At 30.5% G+C, this 24232-nt stretch overlaps 1 protein-coding gene across 4 annotated transcripts in view; it reads right to left on the bottom strand.

Moving 5' to 3' along the window:
* Positions 1–4639: 4639 nt before the first annotated feature.
* XNP (ATRX chromatin remodeler XNP) overlaps positions 4640–24232 on the bottom strand; it is a 226453-nt gene continuing 206860 nt past the window's right edge. For 2 of the 4 annotated variants that reach the window (XM_075356421.1, XM_075356422.1), the window contains exons 31-32: positions 22268–22375; positions 9427–9547 (exon numbers count right to left, since the gene is read on the bottom strand). In XM_075356421.1, coding sequence (XP_075212536.1) covers positions 22269–22375 — 107 coding nt within the window. In that variant the 3' untranslated portion in view covers positions 9427–9547; position 22268. Of the gene's footprint in view, positions 9548–22267; positions 22376–24232 lie in introns of all 4 variants that reach the window. The other 2 variants (XM_075356424.1, XM_075356423.1) reach the window with 1 other exon arrangement.

A 24232-nucleotide genomic window follows, 5' to 3' on the forward strand; every position in this document is an offset into this window, starting at 1 on the left:
AACATACTTGGCGTTTATAGACCTAGAAAAGGCTTTCGATAACGTAGATTGGATAAAATGTTCAGCATTTTAAAAAAATTAGGGTTCAAATACAGAGATAGAAGAACAATTGCTAACATGTACAGGAACCAAACAGCAACAATAACAATTGAAGAACATAAGAAAGAAGCACTAATAAGAAAGGGAGTCCGACAAGGATGTTCCCTATCTCCGTTACTTTTTAATCTTTACATGGAACTAGCAGTTAATGATGTTAAACAATTTAGATTCGGAGTAACAGTACAAGGTGAAAAGATAAAGATGCTACGATTTGCTGATGATATAGTAATTCTAGCCGAGAGTAAAAAGGATTTAGAAGAAACAATGAACGGCATAGATGAAGTCCTATGCAAGAACTATCGCATGAAAATAAACAAGAACAAAACAAAAATAATGAATGTAGTAGAAATAACAAAGATGGACCACTGAATGTGAAAATAGGAGGAGAAAAGATTATGGAGGTAGAAGAATTTTGTTATTTGGGAAGTAAAATTACTAAAGATGGACGAAGCAGGAGCGATATAAAATGCCGAATAGCACAAGCTAAACGAGCCTTCAGTAAGAAATATAATTTGTTTACATCAAAAATTAATTTAAATCTCAGGAAAAGATTTTTGAAAGTGTATGTTTGGAGTGTCGCTTTATATGGAAGTGAAACTTGGACAATCGGAGTATCTGGGAAGAAAAGATTAGAAGCTTTTGAAATGTGGTGCTATAGGAGAATGTTAAAAATCAGATGGGTGGATAAAGTGACAAATTAAGAGGTATTGCGGCAAATAGATGAAGAAAGAAGAATTTGGAAAAATATAGTTAAAAGAAGAGACAGACTTATAGGCCACATACTAAGGCATCCTGGAATAGTCGCTTTAATATTGGAAGGACAGGTAGAAGGGAAAAATTGTGTAGGCAGGCCACGTTTGGAGTATGTAAAACAAATTGTTGGGGATGTAGGATGTAGAGGGTATACTGAAATGAAATGACTAGCACTAGATAGGGAATCTTGGAGAGCTGCGTCAAACCAGTCAAATGACTGAAGATAAAAAAAAAAAAAAAAAAAAAAAAAAAAATTCCTCAAAAAACTCAAAAAGTTTTTTTATAAATAGAATGTTTCAATATGAGCTTCGTTGGTCGCTCTGCAAGCATCCAGCCATTAATCAACTTCTGCCCATATCCACTGGAAGAAGCGGACATGGAAAGTGACTTTCCATGACAGTGGTTATGTCAACCAGCATAACTGTAGGCTATGGGGATCTCAGCAACACCCAATGAAATTATTGAGTATGTCAGAGATTCCCAAAAATAAATGTGTGGGGTGCAGTCTGATGTCAGATAGTCCAATTATTTTTTCATGAGCCTACTATCACAGGGAATATTTATTTAGACATGATACAACTTTATTTTCTAATAAGTTGACCAAATTGAACAAGAAAGTGATGTTGCTGTAATGTTTCAACAAGATGGTGCGCCCTCACACTTCAGCCTAGATATTTGACATGCTCTCAGTGAAAGATTTCCTAATTGTTGGCTTGATAGGGCCAGTCCTGTGCTTTGGTCTCTGAGAAGCCCGATTTGACACATTTTTAGACTTTTTTTATGGAAATGCACAAAAAAACATTGTCTAGAGTTAAAAAAACAGGGATGTACAACAGCTAAGATGAATCACCACTGTTATAAGCACAGTTACAGCTGTGATGATCCAGAGGACCTTAACAGAAGTCAATTATCAGCTGGATGTTTGCAGAGCAGCCAACAAGGTCATATTGAAACATTTAAAGGTGCATAAAAAAGCGTTTTGAGGTGGTGAATTAAAAAAAAAAAAATACTTGTTTGATTATTTCTAGTAGTTTCTGAGATACTTTTTTTTAAACTGCTGCAACCTTTTAAATGACCCTGTATTATTATACTACTAAAAATTCAATACTAAGCAATGTAACAAAAAAATGAAGAAATATTTAAAAAATCATTTAATTAGACAATGATTTTTTTGTTAATAACTTTTCCTAGTGACATGAAAAACTTCAGGAAGGGTGAGGAAGAGCACCAGAGAAACCTCCTTTACAAAGTTGAGATAATTCAAGGAAACCTTATTTGAAGTTTGTTAAAAAAGAATTTTTTTTGATAATATTAATTGCTAGTTATTAGCCACAATAACTGCAGTTATGCAAACAGTATGCAAGTAAAATGCATCATTTATGGAAAGTGATTTGTAAACATTTCACTGCTGCTTCATATACAAAACATTCAATTAAAAATCATATGCTGTAAGCAATCTAAAGCAGTACAAAATTAACTGGCATCTTTACCTGGTGTGGAATTTAGTAGTAGTTATGAATTTCACCATTACGAATAGCACGCAAACAGTATTCTGTGGCATTCTGCCAAATACCACCACTCTGTATTGTTTATAAGGCATTCTGTGTTGGATTTTTTTCATGCTTGTTAAACTGTGATTTTTGTGTCAGGTGATCATAAAGAACAGAGTCTAGATTAATTTTATTTCCTCTTAGGCAAAACGGTTGCTGAAAACAGTGATGCTTCAAAAGGGGAAGCTTTAAGTAAAATATACATCTTTGATTGGCTTTCGTGTTTGAAACAAGAACTGTCAATTGAAGATGGGCTTTAGCCCGCCAAGTAATTTATAGCTGGCTAGGAATAAAGCCCCTGGATATGATCTTCAAATTGCTTTTCAAAGGTGGTGACAAGGATCCCACTGTAAGTTCTTCTTACCATCCTCTGATGCTCTTGCCTGTAGTAGGTAAGGTTATCAAGAAGGTCTTGTACCTTCAGCATTAATTGTAGGTTGACTTCTAACCATATGCTGATGAACAACCAGAATGGCTTTTGCCCTGGCAAGGACACAGAGGACGCAGTTCTTAGGGTAATGGATTTGGTTTCGTCCAGCGAGTGAAAATATGTGCTTGGCGTCCTTTTGGACATATCTGGGGCCTTCAATAACTTGTGGTGGCCCTCTGCCTTCTTTCAACTTCAGCAGCGTGGGTGCATGCTAAATGAGATTAGAACTCTCTTGAGCTACTTCAGCAACAAAACCATTGTCCTTAATGATGGTGGCTTGGAAGTAGGAAAGACCCTGTCAAAAGGTTGTCTGCAGATGCCCAGTGGCTGTCGCATTGTGGCTTATGCTGACGATGGGTTGCTGCTGGTTGAGGGCAACTCACGTGCCGAGATAGAGCTCAGAGTGACGCAGGCATGTAAGGTTCTCAGGTTGTGGAGCTCTTCAGCATAAGATGGTTTTCAGTGCAAAGAAAACCACTATGATGCTTCTTAAAGGTCGTCTACCAAGGCATTTACATCAGTGGCATCCTGCCTATCAGGATCCTGTGGATCCTATCAGGATCCTGTCTATCAGGGCTAGGAACGGAGGGGGTGGTGTGGCGATTGGAAGTGTCACAAGGCAGATGTCTTCCCCTATGGCATTGGGATGTCAGTTGAAGACAGTTACAAACCCATCAGGGCTAGGAACGGGTGGCGGCGACCAGAATCGTCACACAGCAGGTGTCTATGGAGTTGGAATGTCAGTTGAAGACAGACTTAGACAACTTGGCTGATCTTCCAAATTTAGGGATGACAAAAATTTTGCAATTCAAGTTACACTATCTGACCACTGAAGAGATCTATGAATTGACTTGCATGTCTTTTTGTTTTTGCCAATGAATTTTAATAGATGATTTGTACATGAAATGTGTTGCTGCAAGATTTGTGCCTTGGTTAATCACAGATAAGAAAACCATCTTATTAATGTGTGCTGTGATTTGAGGACTGACTTTGAAATGATTCCCTGGACTCACTGAATATGAATCAAGAAGATATCTGAAAGTATGAATTATCTTCTTTATAAAGTTGCAACAGCTTGTTAGTTACACCAACAGAGTTGGTGCTAAGGTTATAACCTGGAAAGAGAACAATCAAATCAAACTCTGTGGAAATCACAAGTTCACAAGAGACCAAAAAAGATTTGATCAAATGTAAAGACAATATTGATTTGGATTTTTAATGTGAACAAAATTTTTCACAGAGAATTTGTATTTTCTAGACAAACAATGAATCAGTGTTTTAATTTTGATGAGTTGAGAAGATTGTGTAAGTGTAATGAAAACACCCAATTATGTGGAAGATAGTAATTGGCTTCTGCACTACAATAACACCCCTGTCTATACCATTCTCCATGTCAAATAATCTTTGTCAAAAACCAATTTCACAGTTATTATTCCTTACCCTCCCTACTCACTTGATCTTGCTCAGTGTGACTTTTTCTTGTACCTGTATATAAGAAAGAACAAAAGCTTTTTCTACTGTGGACGAAGTCAAAGATCTATCGCTGCAGTACTTTGAGAAAGTTTTTATTTAGGAGTTCAAAAAATGTTTACAGAAGTGGGAAAATCACTGTGATAATTACATTTAGTACATGGAATGCACTTTGAAGAAGAATAAAATTTCAGAAGTAAAAATTATTAAAACAGGTTTTTTTTGGGGTACTCTCCTCAACAATGCACAGTGTTGACCTCTGTAGACAGAGGATCTTACTGTACTTCAAAAGTATCATGTGATTTATTAAAAAATTAGAAAATAAGTCCTTTAGAAAACATATATATTTCATTTACAACATTAAACATAAATAGATAAAATTATTTGAATATAAAATTTAGATATTTACAGTGAATTTCCTTAAACTGTAACATTTTAAAGTAGTAAAAAATAAATAAATAAATAAATAAAAATACTGTAAGAAAAATTTATATATATAAAATTATATACAAAAACAATTTTATCTCTCTTTTGTCAAGTAAAAAATTTATTTATATGGGTTAACATAAGTATTCCAACAATATATATAACTAAGTAGGATCTAATCATCAAAATTTTCAAAATAATTTCATCATTAAATATCCCACTTAATAAATACATTTTTCATATTTTGGGAAACTTGTATACAATCAAAATTTATTACTCTACACTTAATGTAAACTATACTATATAGCAGTTGAACTTAGTTTCAATAAATATTATATTCTAAACTTAAGATCTAACAGTAAAAATAATATGTACAAATTTCTTTACACAAAAAATCCATTTTTCTCTTTTTAATATAAATAAAATATGATTTCTTAACTTTTAGAATTTCAGTAGTTCTTTTCATATTTAAAATCATAAAAGTAGCTACAACATATTCTCTATATTATATAATCCTACTGATTTGCCTAATCTGCAAATAAAATTTTTCTAAAATTTTATTAAAAGGTTACTAGGCATTAAGTTAAATTAGCGATATGTTATCCTTATTTCATATATGTCAGAATACTACTTTCCAATATATTACATCAACAAATTGTAAAAATGTCATTTACCATCATAACTATGACCAATTGGCCTTTCTGGCCAATATCAGAAAATTGAAGCCTCTGTATTATATTTATTAAGTATGACAAACCAGTGAGTAATAATTAAATCTCTAAATTATTATTAGAATAGTATAAAGAAAGCAATCAACATTAAAACTACTTAAAATATTAGCTGCCACCATTAAGCGAATGAGTACATAATGTTACCCCAGTAGTTACTGTTTAGAGTTAACAAGTAATAGTACAAAATATGAAAGGAAATCATTGCTGTTCAACTCTTCCAGGACTATCAATAATGAGAATGTACAATTACATTTAGTTAGATTTTATCAGAATTCAGGTAAGTTTACATCTATTTTGCAAAAAAAAGACTTTGGTTATCGCAAATTATAATTTATATATACTACTATTTAAAATTAGTAAGAAAAAACTGAAAGATTTTATTTAATCTCTACCCAGTTGATTTTTCTTTACCCATTTTGTATATACCGTCGAACCGTCATATATTGAAAATCAGTAGTCTTTTTCAGGAACCTTGAATTTTCATTAAAAAACCAGTTTCTGTATATCAAATAAAATCTCTATACATCTTACAAAAATTTTTGCATAAAGAAATTATGTATACCTACTACAGTCAGAAAGTACCCATTGATTTCGTTCAGAATAAGGAATATAAATTAAATAAGAAAAAACTGTTTCACAGATTATTTACGAAAAAACAATGAACGCTTGTGTTATTCTTAGCTTCTGTTCTATGAATTCCTTTCCTAACTTGGAGTGAGATTTTTACCTTAAATTCAGTTTAGCTTTAGATTTTTATAGTGAACAGGCCCTTAAGTGAAATCTCTAAGTTTGAAAGAAACTTCAGCTAAATAAATGACATAGAAAGCAGGATGAAGAATGTGACAAAACCGTATGAAAAATACATATCAATTTTGAAAAATTGTAATTTGGTTATGAAACACTTGAAAGTGTTGGAGATCAGAAACAATTTAAATCCTCAAAATCTGATAAGATTAATGAAGCAGCATTGAAATGGTAAAAATGATAGAGACAAGAACGTGCTCATTTCATTAAGATTAATAAGTGATAGTAAATTCTGTTTCGTTTTTTGTACATGAAAATAATTTTTTAGCACAGAGTAAGCAAATTTGCAAATTACACACATATTTCTACATTTTTTTAAAATAAGTTACATTAGTAGAAAATAAAATTCTGGCTAAATGGCTGAACAATGTGACAGTTATTTAAGTTATTTACCATTAAATATGATGAATGAAAAGAACACAAATGCAATCATAATGCCAATTTTGTAATGCTTATTTGATTAAGATAAAAACTTTTAATGCTTTTAAATAAAGTGATGAAATAATGACAAAAACTAAAAAAAAAAAATAGTTAAATATCATTGAATTACACTATCAACCAACCACGTAAAAGAACTTATTCTGAATGAAACAATTTATATAAGCTTATGTAAGACACTTGCAAAATAGTATATGCTAAAAACTATTACGGTGCAAAGAAATTAAAGTTTTTAAAAAGAATGATGATGGTCCATGTTGTTTAGGGGGAAAAATTGTGTGAATTCAACTATTGGTTAACCTGATCTACTAACTTTCCTGAATTTTTAACTTTCTTTTGATACATTTGTTTACAAATCACTTGATTATATTGATAAATTGTTCTCTGCAGAAAATTATAAGTATTTGAATACAGTTAAATACATAATTTACTACGTCTGCTAAAATGAAAACATAACATGAATTAAGTAGTATGATAATATAATTCAACCAAGAAAATATAATTTTAAATTATACAGATTAAGTGATTAAATTAGGGTCACAAAACCATAAGTTTGGGCCACCTTGTAATTGTAATCCATTAAAAATCTTTTATTGATATGCAGTTAAATGAAAGAACAATCAAAATATAAAATAAGACAAAATGAAAAATTACAATAACTCAATTCATGCAGTATTAATTAATTTTTTAACTATACTATGATGTAGGACTGAAAGAGTAATAATGATTCTGATTATCATTATTATTGTTCTTACAAAAGAGTATGACTATTAATGATGTCAAACTGTGGATATGCCAGTTTGTTACAACATGTTTATTTCTATGCATAATGTAAATTCCTGACTTTTGCAGATGTGATAATCTGATTTGTCAATTGATGGCATTGTAACAAAAGGAGGTAGCCATTTTAATTGACCTCATATATTTTTTAATATATAGTTGAAAATATTCTCATACAATCATTAAGATGCTATAAATGGTACTATTGTTTATCTGATAAATGAAATAAATAAGCATCTGTTTTCCATATTTTCATTATATCCATAATTTCATTGAAGTACAAGCATACTTCATTACTTAAATGTCTCAATTTGAAATTAACAAATGCTAATTAATTTATATAGGTATTTGAGTTATTAATATTTACTACATTTCATGTTACATGAAATATTAACTAATTTTAGCTCTCGTTTTAAATTTTGGAAAAATGATATAACTGAAATACAAATATATATATTTCACTGTAACAGTGAAATATAATATCTTTCACTGATACAGAAAGGCATTCACAGATTTGGCACAGAGTAACAGCATTTTTACTGACAATATAGACTTATGGTTGTAATAGGTTCTGCTATACTCTGAGTAAATAATAATAATTCTATTATTTTCATATTTTTTTTAATAACAAAGTTTAATTTAAAAAAATAAATTCCCTAAATATAAAAAAAAAATGTTTAATGCTACTTCAAATACTGTAAAAAAAACCTCATGGGTAGGTGATTGACAAAAGTTTTAAAATTTGTTTCATGAACATTTTGTTCCGCTGTTATATAACTACTTGTAACAAATAAAAATAAAGCTAAAATATTATTACACTTAGAAAACTGTTCAGCACATCCTAGAAAAATTACTCTTGCACCTATTTATGGGAATTTAAAGCAATGTTTCATCCCAAAAATACAAACTGTGTTGGTTCAGCCTATCGTATTAAGAGAATATATATATTTAACGTTACTTTAATAATGAGCAGTAGTTCATGTTTTTGCCTTCTGACACTGAAGTTTTTAAAAAGCCTTTTAACTGATGGAGGTGTCATATCATTTCAGAACTGCACACAAAAAAAGTAAATATCAGAAAATGAAAAAAAAAATAAGATTCAAAACTGCTGTAAAAATGTTTTAAATTTTCCTGTAATTTAGGAAAATAAGTAATTATGATTTTCTTAATGTTAACAAAGAGTACATTTATTTTTATTAACAATAGTTTAATTAAAGATGAATACTGTATGTTGTATCTAATTAAACAAATTTATTATCTAGTTATATTCCTATTAATATATTTTTTAAATGGAGCAAAGCATTATTAGAAAAGATGAATGTCTCTAAAGAAAGATATCTCATAAAAATATAGGCCTTTACTTTCTTAACAGATGCATTAAATTTAAAGAATAATTTTGTAAGTAATTTTAATCAGCGTTTATTATACTAATTATGTAAATATTAATTAATGTTATTTTTCACCTAGAAATTTATAACTATGTACAATACTATGATTATGTCAACAGCTTTAAATCAAAATTCAACATATACAAAAGCATCATGTATTATTGCAACTAAGTTCAACATTAAGCTAAGGAACATCATTTTCAATACACTTATGTCTAAACTCACACTCATTACTTACACATTTATAAACAAACACACACATAGAGAAATTAAAGATAATATAAACTATATCAGAAAACATATACAAACGCATGTGTTCAGAAAATGCCATATATTATGCATCATTATATATATGTATTAATACAATTAAGCAATGCATTCAGAAAATTCTGTAACTCTTAAAAAAAAATCATCACATACTTTTCTTGAATCTTTTTTAAAATATTAAAAATAGATCACAAAATAATAAATAATAAAAACAAAATAAAATTAATGAATTGAATCATAATAAAAAAAACTCAATTAATTACAAAACTTAAATTATGATACACATATAATACACACAATGGTAGTTACATATATTACATACACATTACTGTTCAGAGATACTTTGTATGTTTGCACTATTTTGGGTAGATGAACTATTATTTGAAGGTGCGTGTGCTACATTATTAAATCCTGTAAAAAAAAAGAAGATAAATACACGGAAATAATAATTTTCTGTTTTTATTAAACAATATTATAACTTAATAAATTTCTTTATTATTTACTTTTTCAGTGTTTTAATTTAGTTCGCTTTTGTAAAGAACACGATCAGTCAATAATGTTTAATTCACTTAAACATTTCTAAAAAATTATTTGAAGAGTACAGGAGTCAGCAGACATGAAAGAACATGTTAACACACAATCTCTTCTACTCCTTATAAATTTGTAAAATATGAAACACCATGCAAAAAAAAAAGTGTATATCAGACAAAAATTAAGTCACCGAAATGGTAAGTAATTTAAAATATTCTGTTTCTAGGATTTACATTTTGATTAAATAATTTGGAGATTTCTCAGTCTGACAAATTAACAAGATTTTTCAGAAAATTTTATTTTTAAAAATTATTTTTCAATGAAGTCACTCTGCAATTTGATACATTTAGATCAATGACTTTCCAACTCTTTAACATCCTCATTATAATGCAATTTGTCCAACTTTGCAAAATAAGTTATTGTCACAGCTTTGTCATCATTTGAAGTGAGCTATTTCACTTCAGAAAGTAATTGCTACGAGGCAAACTTTGCGAACGTGAAAGCACTTTCAATCATAGGTCATGGAGTTCTGCAGTGACAACCCAAGGCATGCTTGCAGTTGGCATTACTGTTGTAAAAGAGCACTTTCCTACTTACCTACTATAATAAAACTAAGTGGAATCATGTTTAAATAAGTGTAAATACCCTTGAGAAGTTTTCAATCTACTGGTTTCCAATTAAACCATTAATTGATGGTTTAATCTATGGGTGCTGTGGCACCCATAGAGCAGAAAGTTTTTTCATATCCAAAACTATATATAAAATGCAGTGAACATAATCTAATGAGATGTTTAAGATAATAGCAACCTCTACACCTTCAGTTGGCAATCATATAATATGACATGTGGGTTTTTGTGATGATTTCATTGGTCATAGTGATTTTTGAGCATCTTAAGTGTTCATCTTGATTGCATATACAACTAGATTTAAATCTGCAGCCCACTTTTTTATTGTTGAAAATAAAAGGGATGAATATTTTCTAGCAGAATCTGTCACCTTTTATTTCTACTGAAGTTAAACCTTTTAAAACAAAGTAGTTTATAATAACTCAACTACAATTTTATCAATTTTTCAGAAAATTAAAAAAATTTTACTTAGCTTAATCACCACAAACAGGCAACTAATCTCAGCATTCCATCTTAAGAATCATACTTGATAAATATCATGAGTACAGTTGGTAGTACTTACCACCAACTCTGTGTCAGACCAAAAACTTTCCAAACAACTATCACATTCAGCAGTTAGACAGAATTTAATTTAATCACTTAATGATCTGATTTAGCCAGCAATACTAATACATTATTTATACAAAAAATCTGACAACACAGTTGTAAGACTTCCCTGTCACACAGCTTTTTTCTAATAGATGGCTTACACACATAATTTAAAATATTTATAGTTAAGATATTTTAAGATAATTATAGATATTTTTTCTATATTTATATTATAATTATAGATAAGATATTTTTTGTTAATTTAATTCAATCATTCTAACTAAAGTGCGCGTGTATACTGAATTTTATTCATACGGGTATGGCGGTGCTAGTAACCACTTTAAATAATATTCATTCATTTAATTCCACCGCACACCTGTAATGTTACAACATAGAAGACAACTACAGCAGCTGTACGTCAGTGTTACATTAGCACTCCTAATGGTGAGAGGGGTTACTAATGGTACACTATATACACTCAGCCACTAGTTTATTTAGAGCATTTTTTGAAGTGGGATGCGATTTTGCAAAACTTTGTTTTGGAAATATTATTTTTAAATTGTTAACAAATGTACCTAAAAAAAAAAGAAGATATTGATAGGCAAAATCTTGAGATACTGAGGGTGACCTTACATTACAATCTCACCCCCTTGACCACTAAGTTGAAAATTTAAAAGTATCAATGCCCCGTACTTAATCTGCCCAAGTTTGGTCAAAATTGATCCCATAGTTCTGGTGTTGTAGGATGCAACACCTAACACTGAACACACACATCTACATATAAACATCCAGTTTTTTGGGCTCCTTAGGTGTCAAAATGTAAGGATCTCGTGAAAACCGCATATGTCCAAATTGTACCAATTACAATAATTTTCCTTCTAAAGCTATAGCTCTGCTATAGTGCTAGGTGGCAAAAGTAAAATTATTTCATGTTTTATATAAAATCGATCAAATATTTTCTAAGAATATGACCATGAAAAGAAAAAAATCTTTATATTAAAATTGTTTTAATTATTTTCATAAAATATACATTGTTAAAACAAATATGCCTAATTTAATATCGTGGGTGAACACGATGGCAACTCAGATGCAAGCTGGTACACAGTATACAGATGCGCTGATACAAGCATCACTACTGCCGCGTTCTCCCACCATAGCGGCGCTGCTGCCCCACCACTCCCAGGCTCCAATAAAGAAGCATGCATGAGAGTGAATTTTCAATTTATCGTCGACCACCACCTGGAAAATACCAAGAAGATGGAAGAAGACAAAAGTTCTCTGGCCACCTCAACGTGGGACCTCCTGGCAGATGCCAACATCCTCACCAGAGCAGGAATCCTGACTGGGCCGTCGAGGGAGCCGCTGGATGCAAACGCTACCTTCCTGCTCCAGCTCCAGCTCACCGGGGTTCAATCACCCTGGTCGGTGAACTCATGAACTGGTCGCAGCAGGAGCCGGCTCAGCGTGGGATCGCTCAGGGAGAACCGCCTCGGCCATGTTGGCGAAGGACGACCGTCGCCAACCTGACACTGCGGGGCTCTGGGGGCCACCACTGGCTCACTGTAGTGGGACCCAACTGCCACTGAGGGAAAGCCCAGTCTGACTTCAATAGACGAGCCGCAACTCTCCGACTTTGCCGGAGACCAGCTTTGGGACCCAACAGCTCTTCTCAAAGCTAAGGCAAAAAACGGCCTTTTTCAGGGCCACCACAAGGTTATGAATTATGAGCCGTTGAAGTCATTTGACAATGACAGCCCTTGTCAGGGCTACCATAATGTTAGTGACTATAACAAGCTGTTGAAGCCAATCGATGACAAAACGTAAAAACAATAGCAATGCAACCTGGTAAAAAATAGAATTTACTTCTGACTTCTTCAGTAAATGGCAATGTTAATAATAGCGACTTAAAATTTATAAAATGGTTAAGTATTACAATTCAGTAGAATATATACATAATTAAAAAATCAGTTACTTTTTGCTATAATTAAAAAAAAGGTTATGTTGGATCTACAGGCTAGAAATGGGGCATCTAAGTTGAAATATTCTTAACATAATTTGAAATTCATATACATTACAAACACAAACAAATTATTGCACTTGCACTACCATATTGGTTGTATAATGCTATACTAATGTAACACAAGATGTTACATGTTCCATACATTCTACAATAAACTATATTTCAACAAATATTTAATTACATACTGTGAACAAAATTTACTCAACTTTCTGAGCTTTTTTTACAACAAATATTGAGATAGATTACAAAAATCTCCACGACTTACTCATGCACACAGATCTTATTATTCCTCACAACAAACAGAGCTTTACAACATATTACGTCAGCTAAATATGGACACCCTCATTAGCTGATAACTATATGGAATAACTCAACACAATAAAATATCTAGTAATAGAGTGGTTCAATAATTAAGGACAAATGGTAACATGAAAAATTTAATGGAAGAAACTGAAACTGTCTGATATTCAAGTTGGCACCCTTGACATGGAAAATATCAGGTGTTTGAAAAGAATTTCACTTATAACCTCTTTTGCTTATTCAAAGTGTTGGTTCCACTTGAAATTTGTACTGTGAAAGATCAGTGTGCTGTGATAAAATATTTATTTTTGGAGGTGTAAAACCGACCAAAATTTACTTTGTTAAAAAATAATTAAAAACCACATTAATTAAGCAAATTTTCGTAAGTGGATTGTACAGTTTAAACCAGACAGAACAAGTGTCACTGAGTTTCATCAATGTGGAAGACCTACAGAACGTTTGACTTGTGCTTTTTATTAATAATTTTATTCACAAGGACAAATACATAAAAATTGCTGAAATTTGTGGGTGAATACTGATGTTGTCCATTCCTTTATCTATGATAAGCAGAATTAATTGCAAAACATGGGTTTTGCAATGGTTTTGTTTAAGATGGGTTCCAGTAAAGTCAAATCACAAACATCCAAATTTCTCATTTTGTAAGGATTTTACAGGACAGTTTTTAGCAGAGGAAATACTTTTGTAGACTGCATAATAACTTTTGATGAACCTTGGATTCATAATTTTGAGTTGGAATCCAAACGTCAAGAGTATGAATGGAAAAATTTATTTTCTGAATTCATATCCCCCAAATCCAAAACCTGTGCATCAACTGGTAAAGGCTTAATTTATTATAATTATTTGAAAGAAAATCATAGAACAAACAGAGAATACTATTGTGACATACTAGAAAATAAAGTGAAACCCAGAATGAAACTTCCTGGTTCACTCTGAGAAGGCAAAATTCTTTTGTATGATAATGCATGCCCCCATACCATTCAAAAGACAAGGGAAGCTCTTCAAAAGTCAAGTCTGGAGATGTCGCCACATCTATCTTACAGTTCCAATCTCACACACCAAATTTTCTTTTTGTTTGGTTTGTCTTTAAGAGCTTTTACATGGTAACAATGAGCAGGCCAAAACTGCAGTACAAGAGTGGCTGAGACTCCAAAGTGAACAATTCTTTATTACTGGAATAAGAAAGCTCACAGAAAGATCGAACAAGTGCATAAATGTAGTCTGTGATTACTTGAAAGTAATGTTAGTTTCAATGTCATTGAATAAATATTAATTTTTCTTAAGTCATTTGTCTAATTATTGAATGACCATTGTACATACAAGTTTATGGCTAAGCACTTAAAACTTACAGATAACCTGTATGTATATATATATATATATATACATACAAAAAATCAAAACTACTCCTATAAGACACTAATGTAGATAAGTGATTCACAACCTTTTTAGCTCCACGACCCCCCAAAAGTAAAAAAAAAAAGATATATTTCATGACCACCCAACCACAACCCAATGAAACCTAGTTAAAACTATTTAGCTGCATTGATAGCAATAAGTGTGAACATGAAGTGTATAAACATGAGCAATTTATAGGTTCCAATTTGATGTGTACATGCTCCTTGTAATTTGGTTTGCTTGCATAATATTTTCTGCGAGAGCATCATGTTCTAACATGCACATGATACTCTTTAACATGTCTTACTCTCAGCATGACGTGTTAAAATAAGGAAATGCAGAAAGTCAGTTTAGTTTTGGGTACAAAACATGCATCTGGTGCACTTATTTAAGTTTTTAAAAGTGTAGTTTCATTGAAAATAATAAATAATAATTGAGGTTTTGGTTTTTTAGTATGTGGTCAAATGGTGTAACTTTTTTCAATTCAGATTCTAATGCAAAATGGATAAATTTGTGAAAAATGAAGTGAGCCATCTACATCCAGTGAATCGATTGGTAAAAAGACAATATTTTACAATGACAGTTATTTAAATTATGGTTTTACCTCATTGAAAGCACAGTGTATTGTGTTTCAAGTCCTCTCAGATGAAAGCATGAAGCCATCAAAATTAATTTGATCCTTGGAAACTATACCTCCAGATCATAAAAGCAAACTCTTGAAAATTTTTGAAAGAAAATTATATTCTTTGAGAAATAAACAAGCTTCTATTGGTAAATCAAGCCATACGATATAAGTGCACTTGAAGCATCTTATCTGATAGCATTAAGAGTAGCTAAGATGTCCAAACCCCCATACAATCATAGAAAACCTCATATTGCCAGCTGCAATTGATATGATTTGCCTGCAGCAAAAAAACTGAAAAAAATTCCACTTTCTAATGACACACTGTCAAGGCGAATCGATGACATGGCTGCCAATGTTCATGATCAGATAATTCAGCAAGTGAGTTAAGTGAAAGGTGGAGAATCACTGATTTACATTAATATTTTATAGGAGTAGTTTTGGTAATATATATATATATGCATTTACACTGAGATAATATGTATTTTGGGCCGTCTACTAAGTATTGAACCTTAGGAGACCAAAATTGAGAATACATTTATTGTTATTGGAAAATTTCATTATGTAACCATGTACATAATGCACCATTTTTTTTTTTATGACCTTCTGCGACTTTTCTGGCAACACCATAATCCCATCACTATAGTTTTTGGTGAAAACTTTTATAGTTTTTGGTGAAAAACTGTGACATGTGGTTTTCATAGACCTCTTTTGAAACTAATTTAACACTATTCAGGGAGTTCTGCAGAGACCGAAACAAACAGTCTGATGGTGCAGGGTCTGGGATATACAGTAGATACATTAAAACCTCCCAGTTATTAAATTCTCTCAATTTCTGATGGGTCATTAAAGATCTATGAAGCCTGTTGTTTTCAGTGTGGTATTGACACCCTTTTTGTTGACCAGTTTAGATTGTTTCATTTGAATTGCTAAATTTAATCGCATTATTCGTTGACAGTACAAGTCTCAATCTATTGTTCTGCCAGGTGGCAGCAGCACATGATGCAGAATGCCCTTCAAATCCCACCAAACACATAGCGTAACCTTCCTGGGTGTCAGTGAAGGCTTTGCCATACACACTATGGAGCTTCTCCTTCTTTACAATCATTTTCGCACATTTTTATCATAGGTTATCCACTTTTCATCACTCATAATCAACCACTTCAGAAATGGTTTGATTTCTTTTTGTTTTTATAGAGATTTACAGATAGAAATCTGATTGAGTAAATTTTTCTGAGTTAGATATCATGTGGCACCTAAAATGTCGAGGCTTTTTTTTGTAGCCAGATTTCTACAAATAGTTGAACATTGTTTGGTAATGGATGTTTCGGTCATTGGCGATATCATGACTGCTTACATGTCAGCCTTCTATGACTTTTGGCAGATTACGCTAATGCTATCTCAGGCACAAAAAGATCACTACTTTTTAGACGACCTATTACATACATATAAATGTATTTTAATTTTATTAGATCAACCAAAGTACAGAAAAAATAAAGTAGAATGACTTACCTTATTCCACTACATATATGCAGGAGTGCTTTTGTGATTTACTTGCATCATCAGCTGCATTATATATTCATCTCAAATTATATTACAAACTTCGTAAAATATAATAACACAACATGCATTTATTTATTCTATTTAAAACCTTTAATCTTTTTATTTTATTTTTTTTAAACTTTTTTTCAGTTAAATTAAAAATTAGATAGTAAAAATATGACGTCAAGGCATACAATTAAATTAAAATTAAAATCAAGTGAGTATAATAAAGCAAGTTCAGTTAGATGGATAACATGCAGGATTGCTTTACTTAAAATTGTTTTTATTTGATTTTAATTTAATTTGATTTTATGCCTTGATGTCATATTTTTACATATGGAAAAACTACAATTTAATTTTTAATTTAACTGAAAAAAGTTAAAAAAAAAGATTAAAGGTTTTAAATTTTAAATAAAATAAACATACGCATGTTACGTTATTATATTTTACGTTTGTAATGTAATTTGAGATGAATATATAATGCAGCTGATGATGCGAGTAAATTGTGAAAGTGCTCCTGCATATATGTAGTGGAATAAGGTAAGAAGTCATCATCAGCCTTTATTTTTCTGTACTTTGTTGCTTTAATAAAAAAAAAATATATATACACATATATATAAATGCAAGTTATCTGTAAGTTTAAGTACATAGCCATTAACATGTATGTACAATGGCCATTCAATTGTTAGACAAATGACTTTATTCAATTTGGTGAATCCACAGATGTGGCAAACATTTCTCTGTTCTTATATTTTGTGAGATGAATGCAATAGGGACATATCAAAGAAAATTTGTTGTTTTTCAAATCAATACTTGGTCATCCAACAGGACAATGTTTTTTAATGTTTTTTATGAAGCTACAGAAACTTAACAACATAAATTGGACAAAATTTATGTAGTGATGGTGTAAAGGCGATAACAGGAAAGAACATGGTTTCTGAAAAAATTGAAAGATTGTCTTATACCAACGGCAGAATGGATTCACTACTTCCTTCAGACACAATCTTGCTACAAGAAGAATGCCAGAAAATCTCAGACAAATTTTGTAAAGTTGTAAAAATGGTTAATTTGATTAAAATTTGACCATTACAGAACAGCCTGTTCTGTAATGGTCAAACAGCCTGTTTGCTAAACTATGCAATGAAATGGACAAAAAGGAAAAATCTCTTCTTTTCCATACAAAAGTCACATGGTTATCACAGGGGAAGCAGTTATTGGAATTACAAGATTAGAATAAATATGTTGCTGTTGGCTTACATAGCTGATGTATTTTTGCATTTAAACAACTTGAATTTGAATTTACAAGGACGTTATAAAAACATTTTATTAATGACAGATGAAGTTTATGCTTTTATTAAGAAGCTTGATATCTGGATTCTTAATCTTCAAAGCAAAAATTCTGATGTTTCCATTCACTTCTGATTTTATTGAGAAAAATTTAAATAAAGAAGACGCTATTATTCACCACAGTTTGGATAGCATGAAAATGCACTTGTGCGAGCTAAAAATTCAGTTGGCGGAGTATTCCTAGAAGATAAAAATGATTTCTCAGAGATGGGTACTGAATCCACTTAGTGAAAATGTTGTTGCAGCTGCTAAGTTACCAGTTGAGATTCATGATCAGCTCATCAAAATATCTGCCAATAAAACATTACAATTACAATTTACATTTGAAGATTTAGATATGTTTTGGTTACTTGTCAAAGAGAATATGGAAAATTAGTACCAGAGATATTAAAAATATTAATCACTTTTGCCAGGTCTTACCTCTTGTGTAAAGGGTTTCTCGTCATGGTTGCACTAAAAACTAAATATAGGAATCGTCTTCTATTACTTGAAAACAATTTAATTTTGTGTGTTCCTAACAAACATCCATGTATGGAGAAACTTTTGAATGAAAAACAAATGCAACCATCTCATTAATTTATTTTCTTCGCATGTGAAGTTATAAATGTAAGTAAAATATTTGTAATAAATGATTTTTTTTCAGGTCTCAATCATGAAAAAAGATTGCTGGAATTTCAGGCAAGATGGTAATTTGCTGAATCAAAAGTGAATTAAACAAAATCACACATAATAACAAGATACAAAAATCTGATGTAGATACCACATGACTTCCTTGTATGCCTATTAAATTAACCCATTTAAAAAAAATGAAAAGTACATAAAATTTTAGTTCATTAATAACTTCTGATATCTTTTCATATATATTTTTTTTATATTATTATTGAATAATTATTTATTGTCAATTTTTTTTTTTTAGAATTAGAGGTTAATAATTATTATTAATAAATCAATATATTTAAATTTAAAAAAAAGTTAAAAAATGGAGATGAAATTGATTCAAACAGATTGCCTTCCCTTTATAAGACCCAAATATTTCATTAAGTAAAATTTTATTTGGCTATAACTCTGGAACCAATGAAAATAAGTACTACTCACTTCCTCTTATGAGTATATATATCAGATGACATATGGTAGATATATCATTGAAAAGCTCTCAATGAGGGCCTATTACTGCAGTTAAGAATAAAATCCAAATTTTAGGATTTTGGACTTTTTTGGTCCATTCGATTGCAATCAAAAGGGGAGGTGCACAACTAGATGTTACAAGTCATAAATCCAAAATTTCAACATCCTACGGCTGATCATTTTTGAGTTCCGCGAGATACACATGTACATATGTATGTATATACGTCGTACAGACATCACGCCGAAACTAGTTAAAATGGATTCAGGGATGGTAAAAATGGATATTTCCATTGAAATCTGAAAACTAATTTTTTTTTTGCGATCACAATACTTCCTTTACTTTGTACAAGTAAAAAAAAAAAAACACTCAGAAGTAAACAAATTGAATTTCAGTAAATATAGTGGACAAACGCTATTTATTTATTTATTCACAGATATACAAATCACATACATTGGACTCAAATTTGCAAATCACCTCTTAAGAATAGACTATTCTGCTAATATATTAATCCTTCTGAGCCAGTTTACGTTTAGTAAAGAGTGTGTTACTATACACAAAATGTTACCAAAAGCAGTTTAATAAATCTAGATAGCTTATTTATTATGTTCCTCTCCTGCAGTTTTCAAAAAAAAAAATTACACTTTTTTCAACTTGTTCATAAAGATTTATTATTAATGAATGTAAAGTGTTCTTTTTCAACCAAAACAACTTAAAATATAAACACAAATCTACTAATCATACATTATGGTTATGTCAGATATTTGGTCTTGGGGAGAAGAAGAAGAAGGAAGACCCACTACTCGTCCCAACATCGCGGACTGGAGTCCGGAAGAGCCCAGCAGAGATGCGACCTGAAGGGCAGCCATAGCAGAAGCGGATGAAGAGCTTCTACACAACCTCTCCTTTTAAAACTTACAAGTAGAGTAAAACAAACCAGCAATTGCGACTCCTCCGGAGCAGGGGTCGCATTGCTCCCTCCTTATAGTTAGTGCCCCGTTGTGGCATATTCCTGCTAGCCTATTAAGCGTTAGCACCGAAAGGACTTCAGTAGACGGTCTGAAGGGGAATTGCGTTGGGAGGACAGGCTTCATAAGCCTAGCCTTCCGCGGTCGGCCCATAAAATGGGTTCGATAACGCTGGTTCAACAATGGATTGGAATGCAACTAAATTCGTCTTAAAATCACTAAAAATAAACAAAACTTAAAAATTAGACCCGCTATTTAAAAATAACCCTTTTAAAAAAAACAAGCCCGATTAGAATGATCCAGCAGCAAGGGACTCTGTCCAGGTTCTGCGATAAAGTAGGGAGTATTAAACTCCGCCAACTTTGCATTCCATTCCATTCCATCAGATATTAAATAATTTAAATTTTCCCCTTTGGATCAAATGATAGAAGTATAAGAAAAAACAATGAAAAACGCAAAATTTCCGTTATAAAATATAATTCTAATGAAAATTTGATTTATAATTTTTTAATTTATAAAAAAATTGTGTTTTATTATCAGTGCATAGTAAGAATTTTTGTTTAGATGCATATTCAGCACTTTAATTTTTTTATAATGTAGCAGAGATACAATATAAACATTATTACTGATTTTTAAATTGTATAATAAAATCATGTTAAAAAGATTTATTTTTGGTTGTAGAACTAGCAAATTGTCAGAAATGTATTTTACACTTCAATTGACAAGAATTACAAAAGGAAAAATCCACTGTTTAAATATTATATGATGAACTATTGATTATATAAAAAAAGAATAAAAATAAACTCAAAAAAGAAATAGATGAGATAAAATGAATAGCAATATTTAATGGTTTTGATGATAAAATTGTAGAAAAAATGTTTAAAAAACAGAATAAAAAATACCATGATAATCATGCAAAAATAAAGCAAAGCATAGCAGGAAAATAACAGAAAAGATTATGAACTTATGTGATAAAGATAAATTTACATAAAAGAAAACAACATATAAACTATTTAAAGGATAACAATAATAAAAATAATAAAGAGGATTTAAAAGGAATACAAAAACGTTAAATGCAATGAATATAATATTTATAGTGTAAAATCCAACGGATGGTTAAAAAAAGATTTACAGAACATTACAATGCTTAAAAAAAAGAGAAAAAAAGTATATCTAATGCAGCTGACCATTTGTTAGAATGCAAACATAATATTACTGATTGCAGAAATAATTTAGAAATTTTGGAAGTTTGTAATAATGATAAAAAAAAAACAATTACAAAAATTTTAAACGACTGCCACAAAAAATTAACTAAAAAAAAGAAAAGAAAAACAAGATAATAAACATTGTTATTCAGTAGCTAATTAAATAAAATAATGGGTGATAAATCAACTTTCAAACAGTTTTAATTTGTTTACATATATGTTTTCATGTTGTAAGGCATTTGATCAGGTTATCTAATGATTAAGTTTTCACCATGTCTTACATTGATAAGAAACTTTTGTCCAACAAAAATATTAAAATGCAGAGGGGGGAGGTGTCTGAATAGTGGTTTTCCTATATTAAAGACCCCCCCCCCCCCCACGACTACATTTAAATATTTTCATGTCTCTGAAATATCTAATGTTTAAAGTTTTTATATTTTATGATGATAAGAGATATAAAAATAACACAAAAATGATTGAGGAAAATAATGAAAATATTGTTTGTATAAAAACAAACAAGCTGGCCAAGTAAAATTATATGCGTACAACAAATTAAAATTAGTTAACTGTAATGCTATATATGATTACTCAATTACCTGAATTCATTTAAAAAAATTGTGAATCTCTATTATACTATTGTTTTTTGATTTATACAAGCCTATAAAATTTATAAAGCAAAAAGTATTCACAGAAATTAGTGTAAGGAGCTGGACACTAGAAAAAAACATTAAACATGAATGGAATTGAAAAAAATTCTGTACTTTAAAGGAAATAAAAAAGTACTGCAAGAAAATTGAAAATATAAATAAAATAGCTGAACCCTCACATTACTCGCTGTGCGTTTACCTTATTTTTTTTGTAACTTCTGAATCCAAGCCTGACTCTGACCATCAATAAAGCGAGATGTGTTACTGACATCATTTTGATTAACTTCTTTTACAGTCCTAAAAACAGCTGGAAAAGGTTGAAAGTTTTATCAGTCTACTACAAGAAAATTTACGAGAAATCTGGCATTTGTTGATCAGCAAGGTGAAATGTTGTAGTTTATTTAAAACAAAAAAAAAAAAAATGTGTATATATATATATATATATATATATGTATAAAAATTTCTGAAAATTTAGGTTGTTGTCTTTTGACATATACATGTATAAAAATTTAATTTAATTATATAACTGTGCTTTCCAGATTTCTGTTAAGCTACAGCTCATCTCCTTCATCTGCAGTGTTGCAAGTTGTTGCAAGAACTGAGATTGATAAGAAAAAAGAGCTGGATGCACATTTTCATCTATTTGAAAACTGTTGCATCATTTTAATTATTTACTAAAATTGTGGGCATTTTTAATACACTTTAAAGGTACGAAGAAAAACTATCGTACTAAAGTTAAATTTTTAACAGTAAATCATCTGAATTTTATAAATGCTGTTTTCAATGAAGGATCCTCATAATATTACACAGGCTATTCATTTTTAGTATGACACCACTGGAGTCTTGTAATCTACAAAGAACTTTCCCTTGTTAAATATACTAATGGCACTTTGAAATCATAATTTTTCCAACATGGTAGCCAATTTAATTTTATTTTTATGAAACTCCCAGTTTTTATAGCATTTTCAGTTATAACAAATAATTATAAGAAAATTTTATTCTTGGACATTTTTTCCTGACCGTTCAGGAATCACCACTTCATCTCCAGTTTTTATCTACCAACATCTGTCCTACAAGTTTAACATAAGTCCTGCAGTGTTGCAATTTTATACTCTTTTGTTATTGTTTAAATGGAGTTGTACTTACATAATATTTCATTTCACTGCTTAACTTTTAAAATTGTATATATTTTTTTGTTTTACAATACTTTACAGCAGTACTTAAATTCTCTTGTTATTCTAAAAAATAAGCACAACAAAAGAATAACAATTACAAAATAGTTATTCTAATTTATGAAAATAATTTATTAACTTTATTAAATCAACACTTTTTTTCTGAGAATTATTTGTTGTATTAAAAAGTGTTACAAATGCTGGGGATTTCCATTTAAAAAAATGACGTTTGTCACTATATTGGAATGACTGTGAAGATTTTGAACTTGTAAATAGGATATTTTTAATGCATAATCAAGGGAATAATGCAAAATCAATTTTTAATCCAATATTATGGGAAAGCTCTCTGAATAAAAGTTCTTAGTAGTTTCTCCAGTTAACAAGATATCAATAATGGTAAACTTAAAATGAATTCTGTGTATAACCATAAACAATCATTTAGGTAAGATATACTAATTCTGCAAATAAACGAAACACTAAGTATTACACCATTACGTTATAGTGTTTGACAGGTAGAAAAATAGATTACAAAGAGACAAAGAAACCATTTTTCTGATTTACTAACCACTCGATACCAAAGATGACAACAAAATGACAAAAGCTAAAAACAAAAGTAAATTAACCTCTTTTCATATAGGTCTCAGATTAATCCAAAAGAAGGTTTGAATAGTTAAGGGCTAGCTTACAAACCGGCATCTGATCTGAAATAAATATTGTGTCATCAAAAATATGACAAACAAAATTTTCATAGGTTCATTTTATTAGTAAATGTTCATGCTTATAAAATTTACATTCTATTCTAATATAGCAATTATGCATTTTAAATTCCATTAGGCACCATAGATTTAATTTTTCAATATACGTGAACTAAATTAAGATGAATCATTTCAATTCTTTTCTTAAACTGAAGAAACAGAACTTTGTTACATCACATGAAAATTGTTGAGAAAAGATATTTTTGTTTGCAGTAATATTGTGACATTGCATATCCA

This window comes from Lycorma delicatula, chromosome 2 (genome assembly GCF_047948215.1).
Source record: "Lycorma delicatula isolate Av1 chromosome 2, ASM4794821v1, whole genome shotgun sequence".
NCBI classification, from domain to species: Eukaryota; Metazoa; Arthropoda; class Insecta; order Hemiptera; family Fulgoridae; genus Lycorma; species Lycorma delicatula.